The 21,430-nt window shown below is 36.8% G+C and overlaps 1 protein-coding gene across 1 annotated transcript; it reads right to left on the bottom strand.

Moving 5' to 3' along the window:
* Window positions 1-9,783: 9,783 nt before the first annotated feature.
* On the bottom strand, window positions 9,784-21,163 carry LOC141588003 (uncharacterized). The gene is made up of 5 exons (XM_074409463.1): window positions 20,486-21,163; window positions 20,062-20,357; window positions 19,273-19,676; window positions 18,867-19,156; window positions 9,784-10,068 (listed from the first exon to the last, which is right to left on the bottom strand). The coding sequence occupies exons 1-5, from the start codon at window positions 21,161-21,163 to the stop codon at window positions 9,784-9,786; spliced, it is 1,953 nt and encodes a 650-aa protein (XP_074265564.1).
* Between the last annotated feature and the right edge of the window lie 267 nt (window positions 21,164-21,430).

Below are 21,430 nucleotides of genomic sequence, written 5' to 3'. Positions count from 1 at the left end.
ACTTTTCGAGCGTGGCTACGCATTTCTAGTTCACTACTCCTCGAGTGGCCTTGAGATTTCAAATAACTTTGACAAGGGGGTGGACAATTCCTATCGCACTATTCCCTTTGTTTAGCCACAGTTCATCATAACCCAAAATATACTCATTTGACAACAATTATGACAGTCGTAGAGCATAAATCAAAGCTAATCAGAAATTTGTGCCAACTTGGGCAAATAGTCTCTAGTCAAAAGAATTGACTCATAAGAATACTATAGCAGCTCTTGCCACGACCAGCCTTTATCAATTACCAGAACTCTATAAGCGGTCACTGCCCGACAGAGTGTCCCATACAGTCTGCCTATGTGATCGACTACTCATCCCATATGACTCTATGGCACATGAACTTGCCATCAATCGCATCACACTCTAGTTACTTCGAGACGTCACCTCCTTCAAGTAACCAGGGGCGTATACTATGTCAATCTAGTTCACATTAATGGGGTTCAATTTGTCTCAACAACCCATTTGGATTTAACAAAGTAATGGGTGAGTTTAATAAAACTCAAACGATAAATGCGATTATCATATATGAATAGTCAATACACTATTACTACTTCATATCTTATAATCTTTAGTGTACCTTTTACACTAGTTGAAATGAAATAAAAGCTTGGCAAGTGGATATACCATATATCATATATTCCAACTTTATGAATTGCTATTTCTTTCTTTTCAATGTTATTTCTAATAACATGAATTTATCTAAGTATATGTCTAGTCTTCTTACCAGACTTAAGCTCTTTAACTTGAAAGATGCTCCCACTGTTATCACATAACTTGTGATAAAGTCTTTGGTAGAGGAATCTACTCTCATTCCCTACGTTGACCATTTTATCACAATTTACTTAGATTCTTTTTATAGAATTTGCAATGTACGAAACTAAAACACTTTTCTAGTCTCTTACTCCTAAGTCAATAAAATCAGCCTACGATTTCGACAAATACTTTTCGGTTTGGAAACCAAAGTTTGTGCAACTCTTCAACACATAACTTAGTTTATCATCCAAACATGTGAATGAATCCTTAATTCTTCTCAAGAATCTCAAAGATGTTCTTTAAGGCTTTCACAAGCCCCATCATGGGAATTAACTTGTTATTGACTTATTATGCTCTTAGCATATGTTACATCACGGCATGTGTGTCTGTTGGCATACATGATCGTTCAAATGGCGGAAACATTAGAAATCGATTTCATGTAAAACTACTACAAATGAGCACTTGGGTCACGGCTAAATTCGTGGCGCAAGTACTAAATTTCCGTGGCTAAATCATTTTGCCACGGGAATACCTTCCGTGGCGCAAGTGGCCGTGGCAAAGGGATAGCCACGGGAAAAACAAGAACGTGGCTATTATTGAATTTTTGGCCACGGATTCTCTCGTGGCTAATAACTCCCGTGGCCAAAGAAATTTCCGGTGGCGAAAAAATAATTTCCGTGGCAAATAATATATATGAAAATTAAATAAATAAAACGTAAAATAATTTATTTATTTTTCACAATGGATATTTTATTTATTTAACTTGATTCATTTGAACATTATTTCGTTTCACGAGTCATGCATTTGTGAGCATGCATTTGTGAGCATAGGAGAGGCTTCCCAGTAGGTCACCCATCCCAACACTACTCTCACCTGAGCACGCTTAACCGTAGAGTTATTTTGATGTGCCACCGAAATTGAATGTTACCTTTGTTGATATAATTAGCACTTTGAATCTTTTTAAGTTTATTTTTTTTCCTTTCCAATCTTACCTTTAGTACTATTTAATTACATAAATGTTACATGTTTTACAATTTTTGCGGGAAAAACATTATTTTGGCCGAAACAATTAAATTTTCGACATTAACCTCCTGATTAATGATTTTGACATCATTTTTTTTTTCCCAAGTCAGTAAACCATTTTCTCCAAAAAGTAAAATTAATTGTGTTTTCCTAACATTTTTTTATTTCTTTTGTTTATCGACATACTTATTTTCATTTCTCATGTACTCATTTGTTCGTATATCTTTCTTCGCAAATTCTATTGTATAACCGTTGTACCTGCGATATGAAAAATGAGACCATTTTTTGGTAAAATAATGACCGCTTTTTATAATTAATGGTCTTTTTTTCCCAAAGTGATCACTATTAACCAAAAATAGTCACTTTTTTACCCAAAAGCACGAAAAAGATTATTGTACAAAAGAATCGCTTATTTTCCAAAACTGATTTCTCTTTGTTATGATTTATCGTTTCTTTTCTTAAAATTTTCACATTATTTGCACATGTGACTTTAAATTATTATAATTTATATATTTTACCGTGTGATGCGCTCATTTTCAATGAAAAAAAATTTCTACGTAAATTTTTCACGGTACCCTCGAATTTTGACAGATTACATATGGTACCCTTTTTTTAAAGTTTTTACATATGGTACCCCTGTATTTACGTTTTTCAGTCTCAGAATACCCTTTGACAAACTTCCGTCATAACGCCGCTACTCATATGCATTGTGACGCCTTTTTTTGTTATCTAATACACTATCAATTCATCATCTAATAATACCTAAATCCTTATTTTGTCTAATAAACTAACATTTAGTACCTAAATAATATAACAATAAAAACATAACATACACAATTACTCATCAAATTACTTATAGGAGTAACGACGTTATGACGAAATTTCCCCAAAGAGTATTCTGGGAATGAAAAAGGTAAACACAAGGGCAACATATGTAGAAACTTAAAATAAGGGGTACCATGCGTAATCTGGCAAAGTTCAAGTGTACCATGGGAAATTTCCGTAAATTTTATATCAAATTCAAATTTTTCTATAAATATCCTACAAATAAAGTTGGAAATAAAATTTTGAATGAAATAGTTTAACAATATATTAATTTTGGATTTTCAAAGATAGATGGTAAATAACTTTTTTAGTCAATTTGATATGCTATATCTTTAAATGTGATATGATCATTTAAGATTGTTATTCAAAATTATAAAGTTTAATTTAAAAAAGTAAAAGAAATTCACGACTTTAATAAACAGAGTATATATTAAAACAATTTTTTTAAATTATTAATATTTTGAAAAACCTACAAAACATAAATGTGATCTTTAAAAAATCAAAAAATTAGACGATAAACTTTTCTTTGCTTGCATATAAGTTGATAAAATTTTAAAATTTCTTATTAAAGTAAATAAAATAATAAAAAATATTAATTAAATTAATCAAAGTGTTTCAAAATTTTTATATTCAAATGTATTTTCATATTATTATATTTGATTAAATTTCATTCAGATTTAAGTCGGAAAAGATACTCGCCACGGGTGTTTGTTTGTTCGTGGCTAAAAAAATATTTGCCACGAAACAATTCGTGACTAAATAAAATTTCGCCACGGGTGTGACATAGGCCGTGGCTAAAATGATTATTTGCCACGGGTGTAGCCTAATTCGTGGCGGAAGTGACTTTTTGCCACGGGAAAAGTTATCCCGTGGCATAAATATTTTTCCAAAATAATGAATAAGTTTTTCCCGTGGCTAAGCAAAATTTAGCCACGAATTATGAGTTCTCGTGGCATAATTCGTGGCGCAAGTGATGATTTGTTGTAGTGAATATAATCAACAACTTAATAGGTTCAGTGAACGACTATGACTCCATCATAGTAATTCCACTTTCATCAACATGAATAACCTATTCAACCTTGTTAATGTTAAACAGATATGAAATATCTTATCATTATAAGACCCTCAACTCTGCCAATATTCTCTCACATAGATTCAGAAATCTAGAATACATCGCACCTTTTCCTAGTCTCCCAATCACTCTTTTACAGAAGAGAGCATTGGTACATAATTCTCAATAAGTAATATGTTATCAACATATAAGACATGGGAAAAATTATTATGGCTCCCACTTAACTTCATGTATAAACATGATTCTTCAATCATGTGAACGATACCATTCTCAATTATCACATGAATGAAAAGTATAATCCTTTAATGCTTGCTTAAGACCATTCTGGGATCACTTAAGAAAGCTACGCATAATATGTTAGTATTCTTAAATCTTTATCTAAGGTTTTGTGTTCCATACACATCCTTCTCTAAATTCCCATTTTAGAAAAGCGAAACTTTAATACCATTTGCCATTCTTCATCAATTCGAAATGTGGCAATTCCTAACATTATTTATCTTGATTAACATCTTCATGTCAATCTATGCACTTAGGTAATCTAAAGCTCTATTTACTTTTAAGGAGACCCTCGCCTTAAACTAAATCTACTCTTGAGTAACAATTTTTAGATTGTAATGCTATGACTCGTTTGTAACAAGGTCGATTTGGGACAAGGTCATAATACCATTACTTTCGAAAAGCAACATTTTAACAATAAGACATGTGTGCTATACTCCCACTCTATCTTTATAGATTATAGTTCCATTACTTTCAAAAGGTAACACATTAACTATAAGACATGTTTGTAACGATCTAATCTACACCCACTCTATCTCTTAGAAATACATCTATTTTCTTGAGAGATAGCTTTGTGAGTTACAAACATATATCGTGAGGTATTAGAAATTTCTCTAGACTGACGCATTAGCTCATAAAAGACCAGCTCTTTTATGGCAGATGTAATATGCGAGTCTTATCCATGTCATCTGTTAAATAGACTCTCTATTTTTGGTTTCTCCTGGGTGACCTTCCAAAATAACGTGTTCATTTTTGATTTCTAATTCCCAAAATTGAGTTTGACAACTCAAATCGACTCATGTCCATGTAATGAACAAAATTAAAATCTTAAGCCTTCTAATAACTCGTATGGAGTCTTATAAATGGTGTAGCCAATTGGTAAATTAAATTTCCCTTTATAGAGTTCAATAGCTCAACATAACATTATAATTGATCTTACATAAGTAAGTTGTTACTTTTAGTAACAATGGCATAAGGAGAATCGAATTCATAGCTTATGGTCATATAATGATCTAATCATCATATTTGTTTACTTGATCAATTTAAGTCGATAATCTTATGTTTCTCAATGCAAGTAGTGTATGATGATAAATTTTTAGAACAAACGATAAGATAAAGTGAGTGACTTGGGTTGCAAACCAAGTCACCAATATCCAAAATACAACAATTGTTTTAAGGATACAAACAAATTTCCAAGTCGAACGAGGAAATCAAAATAGTTCTAAAATCTCAAGATACAACATGAAAATAAAGACAAAGTAAAATAAAGCTAAGCTCCCATAGATCTAGCACCATGGGCGGCTACATCTAGCTTCCCTCAAGATCTTCTAGGCGTGCTTTTCTTTGCCCTTGTCCTTGCTAGGATGCCCTAATTACAATAAAAAGGGTAATTATCACAACTTGTATCAAAATACCAAAGTTGGGATCGAAACATAAAAGATAAGGATAGTTATTTACCTACTGGAATAACTTTTCCAGCTTTAATATCGCTAAGATATTTTGAACAATTTCTTTTCCAATACCTAACACCATTACAATAGTGGCACTTGTCCCCGGACGGGGCACTCTTCTTGGGCTTAGATGAGCTAGCTTCACAAGCCTTTCCTTTGTTCTTGTAGGGAGTTTGCTTCTTTCCCTTATTGCCACTTTTCTTGAAAGTCCCTTTGCTCTTATGATTAACGTTGAGCACATCCTTGGTGGTGCTAACACTTAGCCTCATGTCCCTTTCGGCTTGCACAAGCATTTTGTGTAATTCATAAAGGGAAACTTTCAAGTTTTGCATATTAAAATTCACCCTGAATTGAACATATGCCTTATCCTTGCTTAAGGAATGAAGAATTCGGTCAATGACGAGTTCCTCGGGAATCTCCACCTTATGCATTTTTAGAGTCTCAACATGCTCCATCAACTTGAGCACATGAGGGCTAACTTTTTGGCCCTCCTTAATGTTGAGATCAAAGAATGTGGAAGCCGCTTCATATTGAATGATCTTTGGAGCTCGTGAAAACATGGTCACAAGCTTCGTACAGATCTCATAGGCGGTGCTAATCTTTATAGCACTCCTTTGGAATTCGGCCTCCATTGAGAAGATCAACACATTTTTGATCGTGGCCGACTCATTTTGGTAAACCTCATAGGCTTGCCTAGCAGCGGTGGTAGACCTAGCATTAGGTTCGGCGGGAGAGGCCTCGGTAAGGTAACGAAGCTTGTCGTCACCCTCCGCGGTTAAGCGAAGTTGAGCGTCCCAATCAGCGAAGTTGGACCCATTCTTTTCTAATTTACAACGATCCATGAAGGATCGGAGCCATGAAATATTGATGAGAGTGTTAGAGCTAGTGGTTGCGGATGAAATTGGAGTTGCCATTGCAATTGAGAAAACAGTTTTGACAACAAAATAGGAAGTGAAGGAATTAATAAACATTTATAGTTTTAATTATACTTGTAAACGTTTTAAATAAGTTTTAAGCATTTATATAGTGACCTCTACCCAACTATTATAAATGATCTCGAGATCCAAATTCATATCAATTCGGGCACGGTGAGCCGATTCATCCCTTATTAATATAACTCGGTGGATTAACTCCTTAATCGATTCTACTTTTAGAACTCTCGGTCGATAAAATTACTTTAATATTTATCTTTAGCCCGGAACACATGCGACTACGGTCACGAATACTTCCGTTGAGCTCAATCCAAATTTCAATGTAATAACATTTTATTACCCACTTACCCAACGTAACATGTTTAGCACCCCGGTGAGCCGAGCCTACTTCCTTATGAAATTGGGACTCATGGTTTCTACTATTTGGTAAGGCTAATTATCAATTATTATTTAGTGAGAGGTCTTGTCAATTTATTATCTATCACGTTTTAAGTGAACTAAAGCGGTGAACTACTATAATTATAATTGACACGGTCGATAACTCGATATGATATGCATGTGTTGTTATGGCGATTTGGCAATGCATGCAACATATTAAAATAAATGCAAAGCAATAATAAATCCCTAGTATGGCCTTCCTAAAATAGAAAATCAAATAATCTATTATATATTCGGAAAACAACTCCTTTGGTCCCTTGAATCTTCAATTGGCACGCCTCCCAAGAACACCGTCTTTGTCGGAACACCCTTCCGAATGGCACCGTCTTGAAGAAACTCCATGATTACAAATAATAATAAAAATACAAAGCTATTCCTATTATACATTTGGAATATGAAACTAGTAAAAATAAAAGTGATACGAGATCACATTAAATTACAACTGAATCAATATCTCCTTTCATTACGGGTAATATTGATTAAAACTAAGGCCATACTAAGATAAAATTACATAATTCAAAATCATATAAATAAAAATGACATTCAGCAATTGAAATATGCAGCATTATAATATGTTTCTATCATGCCAAATTATGTTCCAAATCGCCCTATTTAACTTATATCGATTTTATAACTCGGTTTTATGGAAATGCGTGATAATAACTAATTAAAATCACAAATCAATGCTTAAATCAAATTTAAGCTCAAGTTAATTATCCTAACATTCTTAGGACTCAAAAATTAGTCACCACTCAATTTTTGACAATAATTCAACTTGATTTAATTTTTATGCTCATTTTTTACCTTAAAATCATAATATTTATGAAATAAATCCAAATTAAATTACAATAATCTCAAAATTTGAATTTTAAATTTTCGAACATTCTGGAATAATTCCATGACACTCATAATGTCAACAATCATGGTTAAAATTTTCGAATTTATTTTGAGAAAAATATAGTTGCAATTTATCGGTTTTATCAAATAAAACATCTAAAGTATAAAAAAATTAATCCAATCAATTTTAAAACTTTAGATCTAATGACTGGGAAATTTATGCAACTTAAAATAATTTTCTCATGCCATGTAATTCGTTTTAGCAATTTAAGCTAAAATAGTCACTATTTATGCCATTTTTACACTAAAAATTCATAAATCATGTTAAATGAAACCATTTCATTTCAAAATTTAAATACAGTGTGTAACTCATGCATGTGACAACATACTAAAATCTCATGGCCCATTTCGAAGTTTAACTATATTTAACCATTTTACCTCCTTTTAATCCATTTTTATCTCATAAAAATCATAAATCATGCATTATTAATCAAATTAATAAAAGATTTTACACACAATAATTAAAATATGTAGGTGAGGTCATATAAAAATTTCAAGGTCAAAAACTAAGTTTAACCATTTTTAGTCACTTAACCTCCATTTATACCATTTTTATCACATAAAAATCATAAATCATGAAATATTAATCACAATAATATGAAATTTTACATATAATACATAAAATATTCATGTGAGGTCATACTAAAAAATCATGGCCAGTAGTGAAGGTTAACTTATTTTAGTGAATAAAAGTTCATTTTACTCATAAAAATGTAATTATTTCACTAAAAATCATTAAAATGAGCAATAAAATACCATAAATCATAAAAATGACCTAAAAAAATTTTAGGACCAGAATATATAACATGCATCATGATTTCGTGACTAACTCTTATAAATCACAAATTTTTAGTTTTATATGTTAACATTTTGACTCGGAAAAACAATAACCGATTATGCATGCAACATCCTATGCTCTAATACCAATTGTTAGGTTCATATACTTATTATTAGACTCTTCTAATAGTGAACAAATTAACTTCTTAATATGTGTTCTTTAGATCTAGTGCATGCATAACAAAATAAGAGATTAATAAGGAAAAACAATGTCCCTTACATTGTTGAGTGGCTCGAAAATAAGGGCACAAATAAGGTCACCTTCTTTATTTGTTCTTGAGCTATAATGTGTTGGATGATCCTCCAAAATCCCAATGTAGAGATCCTCCTTTGATTGCACCCAAGACTAATCCCTTAAACTAGTATATTAATTAACTAGATTAATATAGTAGTACCCTTACAATAATTCTAATAATATACTTATTACTACACTAGTAATCTTATATTGTGATTTAGAATTTATGATGAACAATGTCTTATTTCTAAAACAAGTTTAGAGAGAAGTGGGAGAGTAGAGTGAAATTTTAATGTAAGATGAATGAATGAATGTTAAAAAAAAAATGAGAACAAATTCTCATATGGAGGAGGAATCGGCGGGTAGCTTATGGCCAAAAGAGCATCTTACTTTTTCCTTTTGCTCTTATCAAAATATAGACTTGTAAGGCTATGTGTAGATTAGGCATCATTAACTTATTTTATCTCATAAAATAATTCACCCACCAACACCCATCATCCTCATTATTTCGGTCCATATACATAAAATGGACTACCATTTTATTTTGTCAATTTGTCACTTATCACACAATATGTCACATGTAGTATCTTACATGTTTTTAATTAATTTAATGCATATTTATCAAATAAATATCATATTTATAAATTAATTAAATTACATATAACAAATTGACTAGTGATCCTTGATCACATAAATAAAATGGGTCATATAATTATAATTCACAACATATTGTAATTATAATTAACCATTCATTCTTATCTCAATTGTTTCATAAACAATAAACAATTTTAGTAATAAAATATTTCAATTACTAAAATGAATCTTATTTAATCCAATTACAATAAGATATAAATATTCTCTCTCAGAAATGAATTATTCAATTTTAAAGAATTGATTAACTTTTTTTTTGGGAAAAGTAAGTATATATTATCAAATCTCAAAAATGGGGTATACAATGTTTAAGTATATGGCACAAGAATGAAGGAAGCAACCAACAATTACAACGTATCAAACCAGACTCTATCTTTATCTTTCAGGGCAGTAACATTAAGGGCCAGGAAACTAACTCTAACATCAGCTAAAATCTGCTTCACCACAGGGCCAGGACTCCGTACCCTGTTGTTTATCCAAGCTTCATTTCTGCATCTCCAGATCCAATAGACCAACGCAACATAGCAGGAACCAATATATCTCTTCGGATGTTTAGTAATGCGTCTAGTAACTGAAAACCTAGTTATCAGGTCAGGCATCCTGAAGTGCACATTCAGAGCTACTTGCAACCTCTGATGGCAGAGCACGGCAAAGGGACATTCATGAAAGAGATGGTGATGAATTTCTGCTACACTCAGGCAGATGGGGCAGGTTGGGTCAATTGGCACCCCCCTTCTATTGAGTCTGTCTCTCGTAGGAAGTCTCTGAAGTAAGAATTCCCAAAACACAAAGGAGCATCTAGGGATGTTCAAGGTATTCCAGCAGAGAAACCGCCATTCAACTTTAGGATTAGGAACTCTTAACCATTCAAAACCAGCTTTGACAGTATAATCCAAAGAAGAATTAAGCCAGTAATTGTTATGGTAAGCTTGCTTGAAAAGGATTGATACCCGTTGTGAGGTGCCAAAACTAAGATTTATAATTTCCAACTACAACTATAGCAAGTGGCAGTCGGGTCGAACCACAGAGAGGCAAATGTAAATTCTAGTTGTCTAAATTCAGTCTAAGGTAACAAGTATGGGGGTTGAGTTGATTTGATCTAAAGCTAAGAGTAAAAACAGTAAACTAAAAAGACGGATTAAACAGATAAAGAAGGGGTACTAGGATGATCGGCTCATTAAAGCTTCGGCGGCAGCATACTAAACAGGTCTAAATCGAACACAAGTGAGGCGGGAAACAAGAGGTCCTCTCGGTCCACTCTTAACAAATAGCATCTTTCGATCTCGCTATAGGTCCCTAATATCACTAATACTGACTCTCGTCCTGAAAAGCGACTAACGGTCTAAACTATACCTATCTTTCGATCTCAGCACAGTTTAGTCGATTTAATTGGTGATCAAATAACTTACCCTATCTTTCGATCTAATGGGTTTGTCACAAATTAAGTAAGTAACTAGTCGCATGCATTCGATTTGTTAAATACAACATTAAAATCAATTAAAACGAAGGGTAACCTCACGAGGTCAGTCGATCGACCGAGAATGTCAGTCGATCGACTGACACGCGAATCAGGCCGTGTTCAATACTTTGCCGCCTACGCTAAAATTCGCCTACATCCTAGCACAAATAATCTAGCTACTCATGCTAAGGGTAAAAGCAATAATAACGATAAGAATTACTGAATTCATGCTTGAAACGGTAAAATAAGCAATTAACATAAACGATAAAATTGGTTGCGGGAATCTAATTATCAATTCTATACTAATGAAAATAAAGAAGAACTAAAATTAGGGCAGTAGAATACCGAGATTGCAGAGGAAAGATTAGGAATAAGAACTCAAAATCCAATGCTCAACAATAATCCAAACCCTAAATTATTAAAGCTAATGTAAAACCGATGAATTCCTCAATAAAAACTCGATGATAAACTGAATGAATTAGGTTACGTTATAAAGAGAGTATACGTAACATAATTCCTAAACCTAGTAACTAGTGGGCTTGATAAATCTCGATCTTTTAATTCTCGTCTGGAATAGCGTCTTGGTCGATCGACTGACGTTGTCGGTCGATCGACTGCTTAGCAGTGTACAGTAGCTTCTGTACCCCGATGGTTGGTCGATCGACTGATGGAGGTGGTCGATCGACTGATTAAGCTGCTACTAGACTTCATATTTCTCGTGGACTTGTCTTTTGGGCCTTGAATTGCGCACCAAGCTCGTTCCTCAGGTGAATGCTTCACGTCATATGCAATGTGAGATACTCGGGGGCGGATTTGGCTCGATTTCCGCTGGATTCTTCACATTTCTGCAATAATGTACAAAATACGGAAGTAGACGGAAATATGGCGAAATGCAGCATAAACTACATGAATGAGCTCTGAAATGCGTGTAAAATGGGATGTAAAACATCATATAAAAGACACGCATCAAACTTCCCCAAACCAAACGCTTGCTTGTCCCCAAGCAAGAACTAGACTCGATCTAATGACCTAATGGAACGAGTTCAATCTCAGAGCGAAATGCAACATGTAAAGCTTAAACCATTTTAATGCACAACCAACAAACAATTAGTAAATGAATCATGCAAACGAGTTATGGAGTCGTTAAAAACTGCTGAACCGTCAACTGCAGAGACTTATCAAATTGGACTCTCACGGGTCGCTCAAATCACACAAATAAGCACAGGTGAATAATTTATAAGATAGAAAGAAGTAATTTTGTAGTGACTCTCACCTAACTACGACCTATAAGAACATGCCTGCAATCTAATATGAAAATGATCTCTACAACCGTACATACGCATTCCAACCAACAAAATGACCATGACACATGCCGAGGTATATATGTGGATATGTGAGGTATGGGTAAGAAGAGGCAAAACATTTATGGAAAAGTGGAGGTACAGGTGAACAAGCTAGTACCAAAATGGAACCAAATGGTAACATCCAACTTCTTGCTCATAATCAAACGAAACGGTGCTATAGCAAGCACAAATCTCACAATTTCCAGAGATACAAGTAATCAACTAACTCCCCATGAAGTAAGAATAAAACATGGGAGCAAAATTCGCCAAAAGATAAAGATTGAATTATGCGAATATGATTTCCTTTCTTCACGGACCTTCAGTCGATCGACCTATAAGGGCAGTCGATCGACTGCTTAAACAGTACAGAACTCTTGCTTTTTTTCGAATCATTTTTTCATCTTTTTTTTTCTTTTTCTTTTTCCTCCTTCATTTCATCTTCCCAATATTATCTCAAACATGAGCATATGCCACCAAAAACGAGTAACAACCCCAAGAACACAGACTACTAGCTTGACAAAGGACAGGCTAAATGTAGGATGTAGTAAATGGGACAAAAAGGGATATTTTTAGCAGTGTGGAGTTTATGGGTAAATTGAAAAAAAGGAAACCTCTACCACATGTGTCAACTAACCACAGACCGAATGCGTACAGGTACTAAGCAGATTAAGTTCATATTTATGCACATTTAGGAAACATGTCTCATAAGGAGTAACTACTCACATTCCTAAATAAACCGGTCAGACATGTCACCAGTTATAGGCTCTAATTCTCAGAATATATGATGTAGTTTGCCAGTTTTCTAAGTCAAGTCTAAAGTTCAGCAAATAATTAACGAAAACTCGTAGATATGCAATTACGATTCTACTAATAACATGATGATAAGAAGGCTCAGGCAAAACAGGTGCAAAATGCAATATCATCCTTGAAATACTACCGTTTCGACTCGACCTATATGCTAAAATAAACGTGCATTTTTTTGAATTTTTAAAATTTTTTTCGATTTTTTTTTGAATTTTTGTACATATAAGAGAAATGAAATAAAACAATGCAAAACAAAATTAAACGTGAATGCAAGCAAATGATATGCGACGCAAAACCCTTCCCCAAACCAAATCGCACAATGTCCCCATTGTGCAAAATCATGTAATGAAGAAAAGAGAAATGGGAATTTGCGTATATTGAAATAAATAAACATGACGTGAAGTGGAAATTGGGAACTTACAAGACTTTAAGCGCATCAAAGGAAACCTCCCCAAACCAGCATGAGCTAGGAGGTTTCAGTAGCCAGCAGTGCTACCAATAGGTACCTGAAAGACAAATAAAACCACGCATAAAACCGAGAAAACAATTTTGAAGCGGTAAAATTGTGCACAAATGAGACTATAGAAGAAATAAAGAAATGGACGGAAAATAAAGTGGAGTAGAAAACTCCCTTAAGTCCGTAAATCGACCAAACACAGCAGGGGAGCGGTCGTGAATAGGTACGGCAGTGTCTTCGGTCGATCGACCAAAAGGGGCAGTCGATCGACCAGATGAACAGAATGAAGCTCCTGGAAAGCGCCTTTCGATCGATCGACCAATGAAGCCAGTCGATCGTTTGAAAGTACTGTTGTACTCCTTACTTCTTCGTATTTGCTCAATAACTTGAGCAAATGAGGTCTAAAAACCTGCAAACGCACAATAATACGCACCCAAAATTGCGCAAAACCCAGAATAAAGTCTAAAGTACTTAAAAATCCTAAGCAAGCGAAATAAAATGCGAAGTTTTCGCGCACACAAAAGCAATAAAAGGTGTCTTTAACAAAAGCAAATAAAATGAAGTTTATAACGAGCTCGATCAACTAATAGTTGATCAAGAAGGACCACGGTATGGCCCACTTCGTCGGCTTCTAGCTACTAGAGGTAGCCTCAATGGTGCTTATTTGAGCAGCTGCACCCTTCTTAGCTTCCACGTCCGTATGGCTCAACGGATCAACACTCTCATCATCTCCTCAGTCAAGGATCTCTTCGGGATTGTCAGAATCCAAATCAGACTTTCTGGCTTTAACCGGCTCGTCATCAACAACTTCATCAATTCCATAGCTCAGACAACCAAGACCTCCTCTTTGAATGATCGGTTTCTTCGCAGCTAGAGTGACCTGCAGCTCTTCCTTCCCCAAACCAGCTCCTGCAACATTTAAAACAACAGATTCTTCCTCCCTTTTGCTCCCAATCTGGGGCGGAGGGGTTAGCACAGGAGTGATAATAGAGACAGGCAATTCAGGAAGCACAAAGTACGATTTCTTTTCAGAAACCGTGTTACAAGTCACCGGCCACATGGGGTCCTTTTTCTTAGCTGGTTGGGCAAAAACAATAGAGTGCTTGCCTACCTTAAAAGTCAAGGTACCTAGACCGACATCTATGACTGCACCAGCAGTGTGCAGAAATGGCCTACCCAAAATAATGGGAATGTGAGCATCCTCAGGCATGTCAAGTACAACAAAGTCGACGGGAAAAAAGAAGTTCTCTATTTGGACAGGGATGTCCTCTAAGACTCCTATTGGCTGGACCGCAGATCGGTCAGCCATCTGAACTGTCATGTCTGTCACCGTGAACCTAGTCAATTTAAGCTTCCTAGCTAGACTCAAAGGCATGACGCTTATACTAGCTCCTAGGTCACATAATGCCTTCTCAATAGAGAAGGTACCTATATTACAAGGAACAGAAAAGCTACCCGGGTCCTCTAGCTTATGGGGTGCAGTGTGAGACAAGTAAGAGCAAGACTCTTTAGTTAAAGCGACAATGTGGACATGTTCAAGCGACTTTTTCTTTGACAATAGCTGTTTCATAAATTTAGTGTATGCTGGCACTTGGTTAACTAACTCAAGGAAGGGTACCTGAACATTCAAGCTACGAATAACTTTCTAAAACTTACTGAAAGATACCCGTTCCTTTGTCGGCACTAGTCTCTCCGGATATGGGGCTGTAAGAAGTACCTTAGCCCTCTCCTCTAAGTTGCGCATGCCGGCATCCGTGGACTTAGGCTGGAAGTCCACTGCTTTCTCCTTGTTGAAGCTTGAACCCTCCTCAGACCGTCTCAAATGTGAGCCATTGACCGTCATTGGGTCAAACTTCGGAACCGGGACGGACCCATCAGCGCTCGGGTCTGGTCCTAACACCTTCGGGGTTGTCGTGCCCCGAAACAAATGGTCCCTCAAGTTATCGGGCATCGGAGGACGAAAAATCTCGCTATCAGCAGTAACCTTGGTCGATCGACCACTGTACTCAGTCGATCGACCGTTGTGCACAGTTCCAGAAGCTCCTGTAACCCGTGTATCAGTCAATCGACCGGGTGTAGCAGTCGATCGACTGATATACCTGGTAGACACCTATTTCTTTGATTTATTCGTTGAAGCTTTCTTTTGACTTGTTTCCGGCTCATCTTTTTCAACAGCGTCCTCGACCATGGCAGGACCCTCAAGGGTGGACCCACTCCTCAAAGTGATGGCATTTAAGGTCTCCTTTTGGTCGGTTTGAGTCGGCAAGTGTCCGGGAGCTCGAGTGTTACTTTTGCTAGCCAATTGAGCAATTTGGCTCTCTAGTAGCTTCATCCCGGCCTCTCTTGCTTGGGACTCCTTTAGCAACAAGTTCTTAAGCTCGGAAAATTCAGAATTCTGCGATTGTTGCTGCTGCGGCACATAGGGAGGTTTCTGATATTGTTGTTGCTTTTGATGAGGAGGTACATAAGGTTGCTGCTGCGGCGGAGCTTGAGTTGGATTCAGGACATTTTGGCTCCTCCAACTCAAGTTTGGGTGGGCATTCGGCTCATAGTAGGTGTTTGTCTGCCTATAGTGTTGAAAGGCAGCACAAAACTCAAAGGGACTAGGACAATTCTTCGAAACGTGTCCCTCAGCTCCACACCTTTCGCAGACGAAAGGACCGTCTGACACAGCATTTACTTGGTACATCCCACCTTTAGAAACTCCTCCTAGTTCATACTTGTCAAATCTTGCAGTAAGAGCTTCAAGCGCAGCAGATGAAGATTCAGCAGCTCTCCTCTGGTTCCCTCTGGAATTACCATACTCAGCCTTGTGGGTGGCTAGATCGTCAATGATCTTCCACCCCTTGGTTGCTCCCAAATTCTCAGCAAATCGGCCATTGGCTGCAGCATCCAAAATCGCCCTCTGATCGTCGTACAACCCATTATAGAAATGATTGCACAAGCTCTATTTTTCGAACCGATGGGGCAGTATGGTTCGTACTAGCTTCTTAAATTGGACCCATGCCTCGTGGAAGTTCTCATCCGGCACTTGTTTGAAACTTGTGATTTGGGCTCTAATAGCAATCGTCTTAGAAGCAGAAAAGTACTTCTTGTAGAATGCCAATGCCAAGGAATTCCAATCAGTAATCCCATGAACGGCTCGGTCCAGATCTCAATACCACTCCCTTGCAGCATCACGAAGGGAGAAGATAAACATGGTCTCCTTGATCTGGTCTTGAGTCACGCCAGCTGGTGGGGGTATGGAACAGCAGTTGTCAATAAAGGTCTCCATATGCTTAGCCGCATCTTCATTTGCGACTCCCGAACTCGGTTTCTCTCAACCATGTTAATGTATGAAGGCTTTGGTTCGAACTTCCTGGCATCTCCTGGTAATTCGAACCCCTTATATAAGTTTTCAGCTGTCGGCTCAGAATGACTAGCTATACTCGCTTCCTCGGCCATGACTGGAATTTCTGGAGAAGTAACTATCTCGGCTGAAGAAGTGGAAACGGGTGAAGACTGTGGGTCTTCTTCGAACAACTCGTTCTCGTAATAGCTTGACAGAGTACTCAGTTCTTCCTCTGTCGGTAATACCCTTTGTGTTCGTCTCAACTCGCGCAAAGATTTCTCTATCTCAGGATCAAATGGTACTAGTTCACCACCCTGTGACCTGCGCATAAGAAGAAACTACAAAAAGAATATAAGAAGAGTTTAAGGAACAGAAGTCCCTTAAACTAAGAAAGACTAAAATTAAAACAACTAAAATTAGGACTATTGCCTCCCCGGCAACGACGCCAAAATTTGATACCCGTCGTGAGGTGCCAAAAATAAGATTTATAATTTCCAACTACAACTATAGCAAGGGGCAGTCGGGTCGAACCACAGAGAGGCAGATGTAAATTCTAGTTGTCTAAATTCAGTCTAAGGTAACAAGTATGGGAGTTGACTTTATTTGATCTAAAGCTAAGAGTAAAAACAGTAAACTAAAAAGACGGATTAAACAGATAAAGAAGGGGTACTAGGATGATCGGCTCATTAAAGCTTCGGCGGCAGCATACTAAACAGGTCTAAATCGAACACAAGTGAGGCGGGAAACAAGAGGTCCTCTCGGTCCACTCTTAACAAATAGCATCTTTCGATCTCGCTATAGGTCCCTAATATCACTAATACTGACTCTCGTCCTGAAAAGCGACTAACGGTCTAAACTATACCTATCTTTCGATCTCAGCACAGTTTAGTCGATTTAATTGGTGATCAAATAACTTACCCTATCTTTCGATCTAATGGTTTTGTCACAAATTAAGTATCTAACTAGTCGCATGCATTCGATTTGTTAAATACAACATTAAAATCAATTAAAACGAAGGGTAACCTCACGAGGTCAGTCGATCGACCGAGAATGTCAGTCGATCGACTGACACGTGAATCAGGCCGTGTTCAATACTTTGCCGCCTACGCTAAAATTCGCCTACATCCTAGCACAAATAATCTAGCTACTCATGCTAAGGGTAAAAGCAATAATAACGATAAGAATTACTGAATTCATGCTTGAAACGGTAAAATAAGCAATTAACATAAACGATAAAATTGGTTGCGGGAATCTAATTATCAATTCTATACTAATGAAAATAAAGAAGAACTAAAATTAAGGCAGTAGAATACCGAGATTGCAGAGGAAAGATTAAGAATAAGAACTCAAAATCCAATGCTCAACAATAATCCAAACCCTAAATTATGAAAGCTAATGTAAAACCGATGAATTCCTCAATAAAAACTCGATGATAAACTGAATGAATTAGGTTACGTTATAAAGAGAGTATACGTAACATAATTCCTAAACCTAGTAACTAGTGGGCTTGATAAATCTCGATCTTTTAATTCTAAATGCGGAATAGCGTCTTGGTCGATCGATCGACGTTGCGTTGCCGATCGATCGCTTAGCGATGTACTGAGTAGCTTTCGTACCGATGGTTGGTCGATCGACCGATGGAGGTGGTCGATCGACTAATTAAGCTGCTACTAGACTTCATATTTCTCGTGGACTTGTCTTTTGGGCCTTGAATTGCGCACCAAGCTCGTTCCTCAGGTGAATGCTTCACGTCATATGCAATGTGAGATACTCGGGGCGGATTTGGCTCGATTTCCATTTGGATTCTTCACATTTCGCAATAATGTACAAAATACGGAAGTAGACGGAAATATGGCGAAATGCAGCATAAACTACATGAATGAGCTCTGAAATGCGTGTAAAATGGGATGTAAAACATCATATAAAAGACACGCATCAAGGATCATAATCGAACTAATTTTTTTCCATGGCCAACTGCAGTCAGTAGGGGCCACATAATCAATCCAAGGTATATCTTTCATATAGACATGACTCACCCATCGTACCCATAAATGATCCTTCTTATTGGCATGCCACCATACATATTTACCAAGTAAAGCCTTGTTCCATGTTTTAATATCTTTGATTCCAAGCCCCCTCTCTTCCTTAGGAAGACAGCAAGATTCCCAGTTGACATTAGGAGCACCCTTGTAATCAGAGGATCCTTTCCAAAGAAAGTTTCTACAGAGGTTAGTGATCCTATTCATTATACCATTTGGAATCAGGAAGATGGACGCCCAGTATGAATGCAATGTAGCCAGGACAGAATTCAAAAGTGTAAGTCTGCCTGCATAAGATAAGTGTTTAGTCCCCCATCCCCTAATTCTATCCACAATTCAATCAGTCAACTTTTGGCCCTCAGTCTTAGTCAATTTCTTAGAGGAAATAGGGACTCCCAAGTACTTGAATGGGAGACTACCCCTAGAAACCCTGAAACTTGCAGAATGTCATCAACAGTGCCTGAGTTGACCCCATTGAAATAAATCTCAGACTTGGTCCTATTCAAGCAAAGTCCAGAAGCAGAGGAAAAAGTAGCAAAAGCTCTGAGGATCCACATTATAGATGGAGCAGTCCCTTTGCAGAATAGCAAAAGATCATCAGCAAATAATAAATGGTTGAGCCTAAGATGACCACACAGAGGGTGAAACCTGAATCCATCTTGAGTAGCAACAACCCCAAGGATCCTAGACAGATATTCCATACAGATAGTAAAAAGAAGAGGGGAAAGAGGGTCACCCTGTCTTAAACCTCTCTTACCTTTGAAAAACCCAAACTTGTTACCATTGATATTCAAAGAGTAAGTAGGGCTAGTAACACAAATCATTACCAAGTCAATAAATTTTCGAGGGAAATTGAGAGCTTGCATCATTTGAGAAAGAAAGCCCCCACTCAACAGAGTTATAAGCCTTTTTTAGGTCAATTTTAACTAAACATCTGGGAGAAGCTGCTTTCCTATTGTAGAGTCTGACCAAATCTTGACAAATAAGGACATTCTCTACAATATTCCCACCCTGAATAAAGCCCCCCTGACTCTCACTCACAATGTCAGGAAGGATCCTACTCAACCTCTTGCACAAAACTTTAGCCAATGCTTTATAAAGAGTATTGCAGCAGGCAATAGGACGAAAATCAAGGACACTGGTAGGATTAGAAGACTTAGGAATTAAAATGATATTAGTGGTGTTCACCTACTTATGGAGCTTTCCTGTTTGAAAGAAAATTTTGATGGCAGCAGTAATATCCCCTCCAACAATCTCCCAAGTGTCTTTAAAAAATTGGCTAGAAAAGCCATCTGGCCCAGGAGATTTGATAGAGGAGATGGAGAACAAGAAGTCTTTTATCTCAATATCAGTTACCTCAGCTAAAAAAATGGAACATTGTTCCTCAGTGACCAGTTTCCCCTGCCTGACAGTAGGAATGTGAACAGTAGTGGTTGGTAGAGAGGATCCAAGTAGAGACTTATAGTAATGCAAAAAAGCAGCTTCTATCTTATCCAGATCAGTATGTAGAACACCGTCAGTACCTGGATGCTCGGGACCCTATTATACACCTGTTTTTCTCTTATCTGACTATGGAAAAAACGAGTATTGTCATCCCCATATTAGAGCCAGTCCACCTTAGCTTTCTGGCTCAAGAAGCTATGCTGTATCTTACAAAGATGTCTATAAGATTCAGCAGCAGCACATTCAGCATTTATCAAATCAGAATCAGTATGATTTGAGTGCAATTTAATATGAATTTCTTCCAAAAGAGCTCTGGCCACTACCACAGATTTGTCAACATCAGAGAACCCATTTCTATTCAACTCTTTCAGAGGGCCCTTCATGTTTTTCAGCTTGATTACCACTTGATACATGGGGGTACCAGCAATGGGGACATTCCAAGATTGCTGAACCACAGACTTGAAACCAGGGTCCAAGCTCCACATGTTGTAATATTTGAATTGCCTCTTCCTTGGAACCCCACTATTCCTTCTATAACAAACACAGGGGTTATGGTCAAAGAGACCTTCTGGAAGGAAGTGGGCATAGGCTCCAGGATAAATATCCATCCAGTCATCATTCACTAGGAACCTATCTATTCTGGAATAGCCTCTAGTAGAAGGAGCTTGTTTATTGTTCCAGGTGAAGAAGGCTCCTTGCCCCTTCATATCCATTAGGCCACAAAAATCAACACAGTCCCTGAAGTTAGCAATATCAGCCCAGGTAACATCTCTACCAATCCTCTCATTGAAGTTTAAAACACAGTTAAAGTCCCCACAAACACCCCATGGCCCCTGATATCTGACTTTCATGTCTTTCAGATGAGTTCACAAAGCTAATCTTTCCGCTTTATCATTAGAGCCATACACTACAGACAAAATAAAAGTATCCCTAGAAATAAATTCATCTAATTTAACAGTAATAACTTGACTATTTTTGCAGAGTAAGGACACACCAAAACACTGAGGGTCCCAAATTACCCAAACTCTACCCCCATGGTGGTAGTCATTGTTATTAATCCCTTGCCAATGACTGCCTAAATTTCTTAAAACAGTAGTAAAATCTTGTTCTTTAATCTT

This window comes from Silene latifolia, chromosome 6 (genome assembly GCF_048544455.1).
Source record: "Silene latifolia isolate original U9 population chromosome 6, ASM4854445v1, whole genome shotgun sequence".
Lineage (NCBI taxonomy): Eukaryota > Viridiplantae > Streptophyta > Magnoliopsida > Caryophyllales > Caryophyllaceae > Silene > Silene latifolia.
This window is presented reverse-complemented; position numbering and strand designations above follow the sequence as displayed.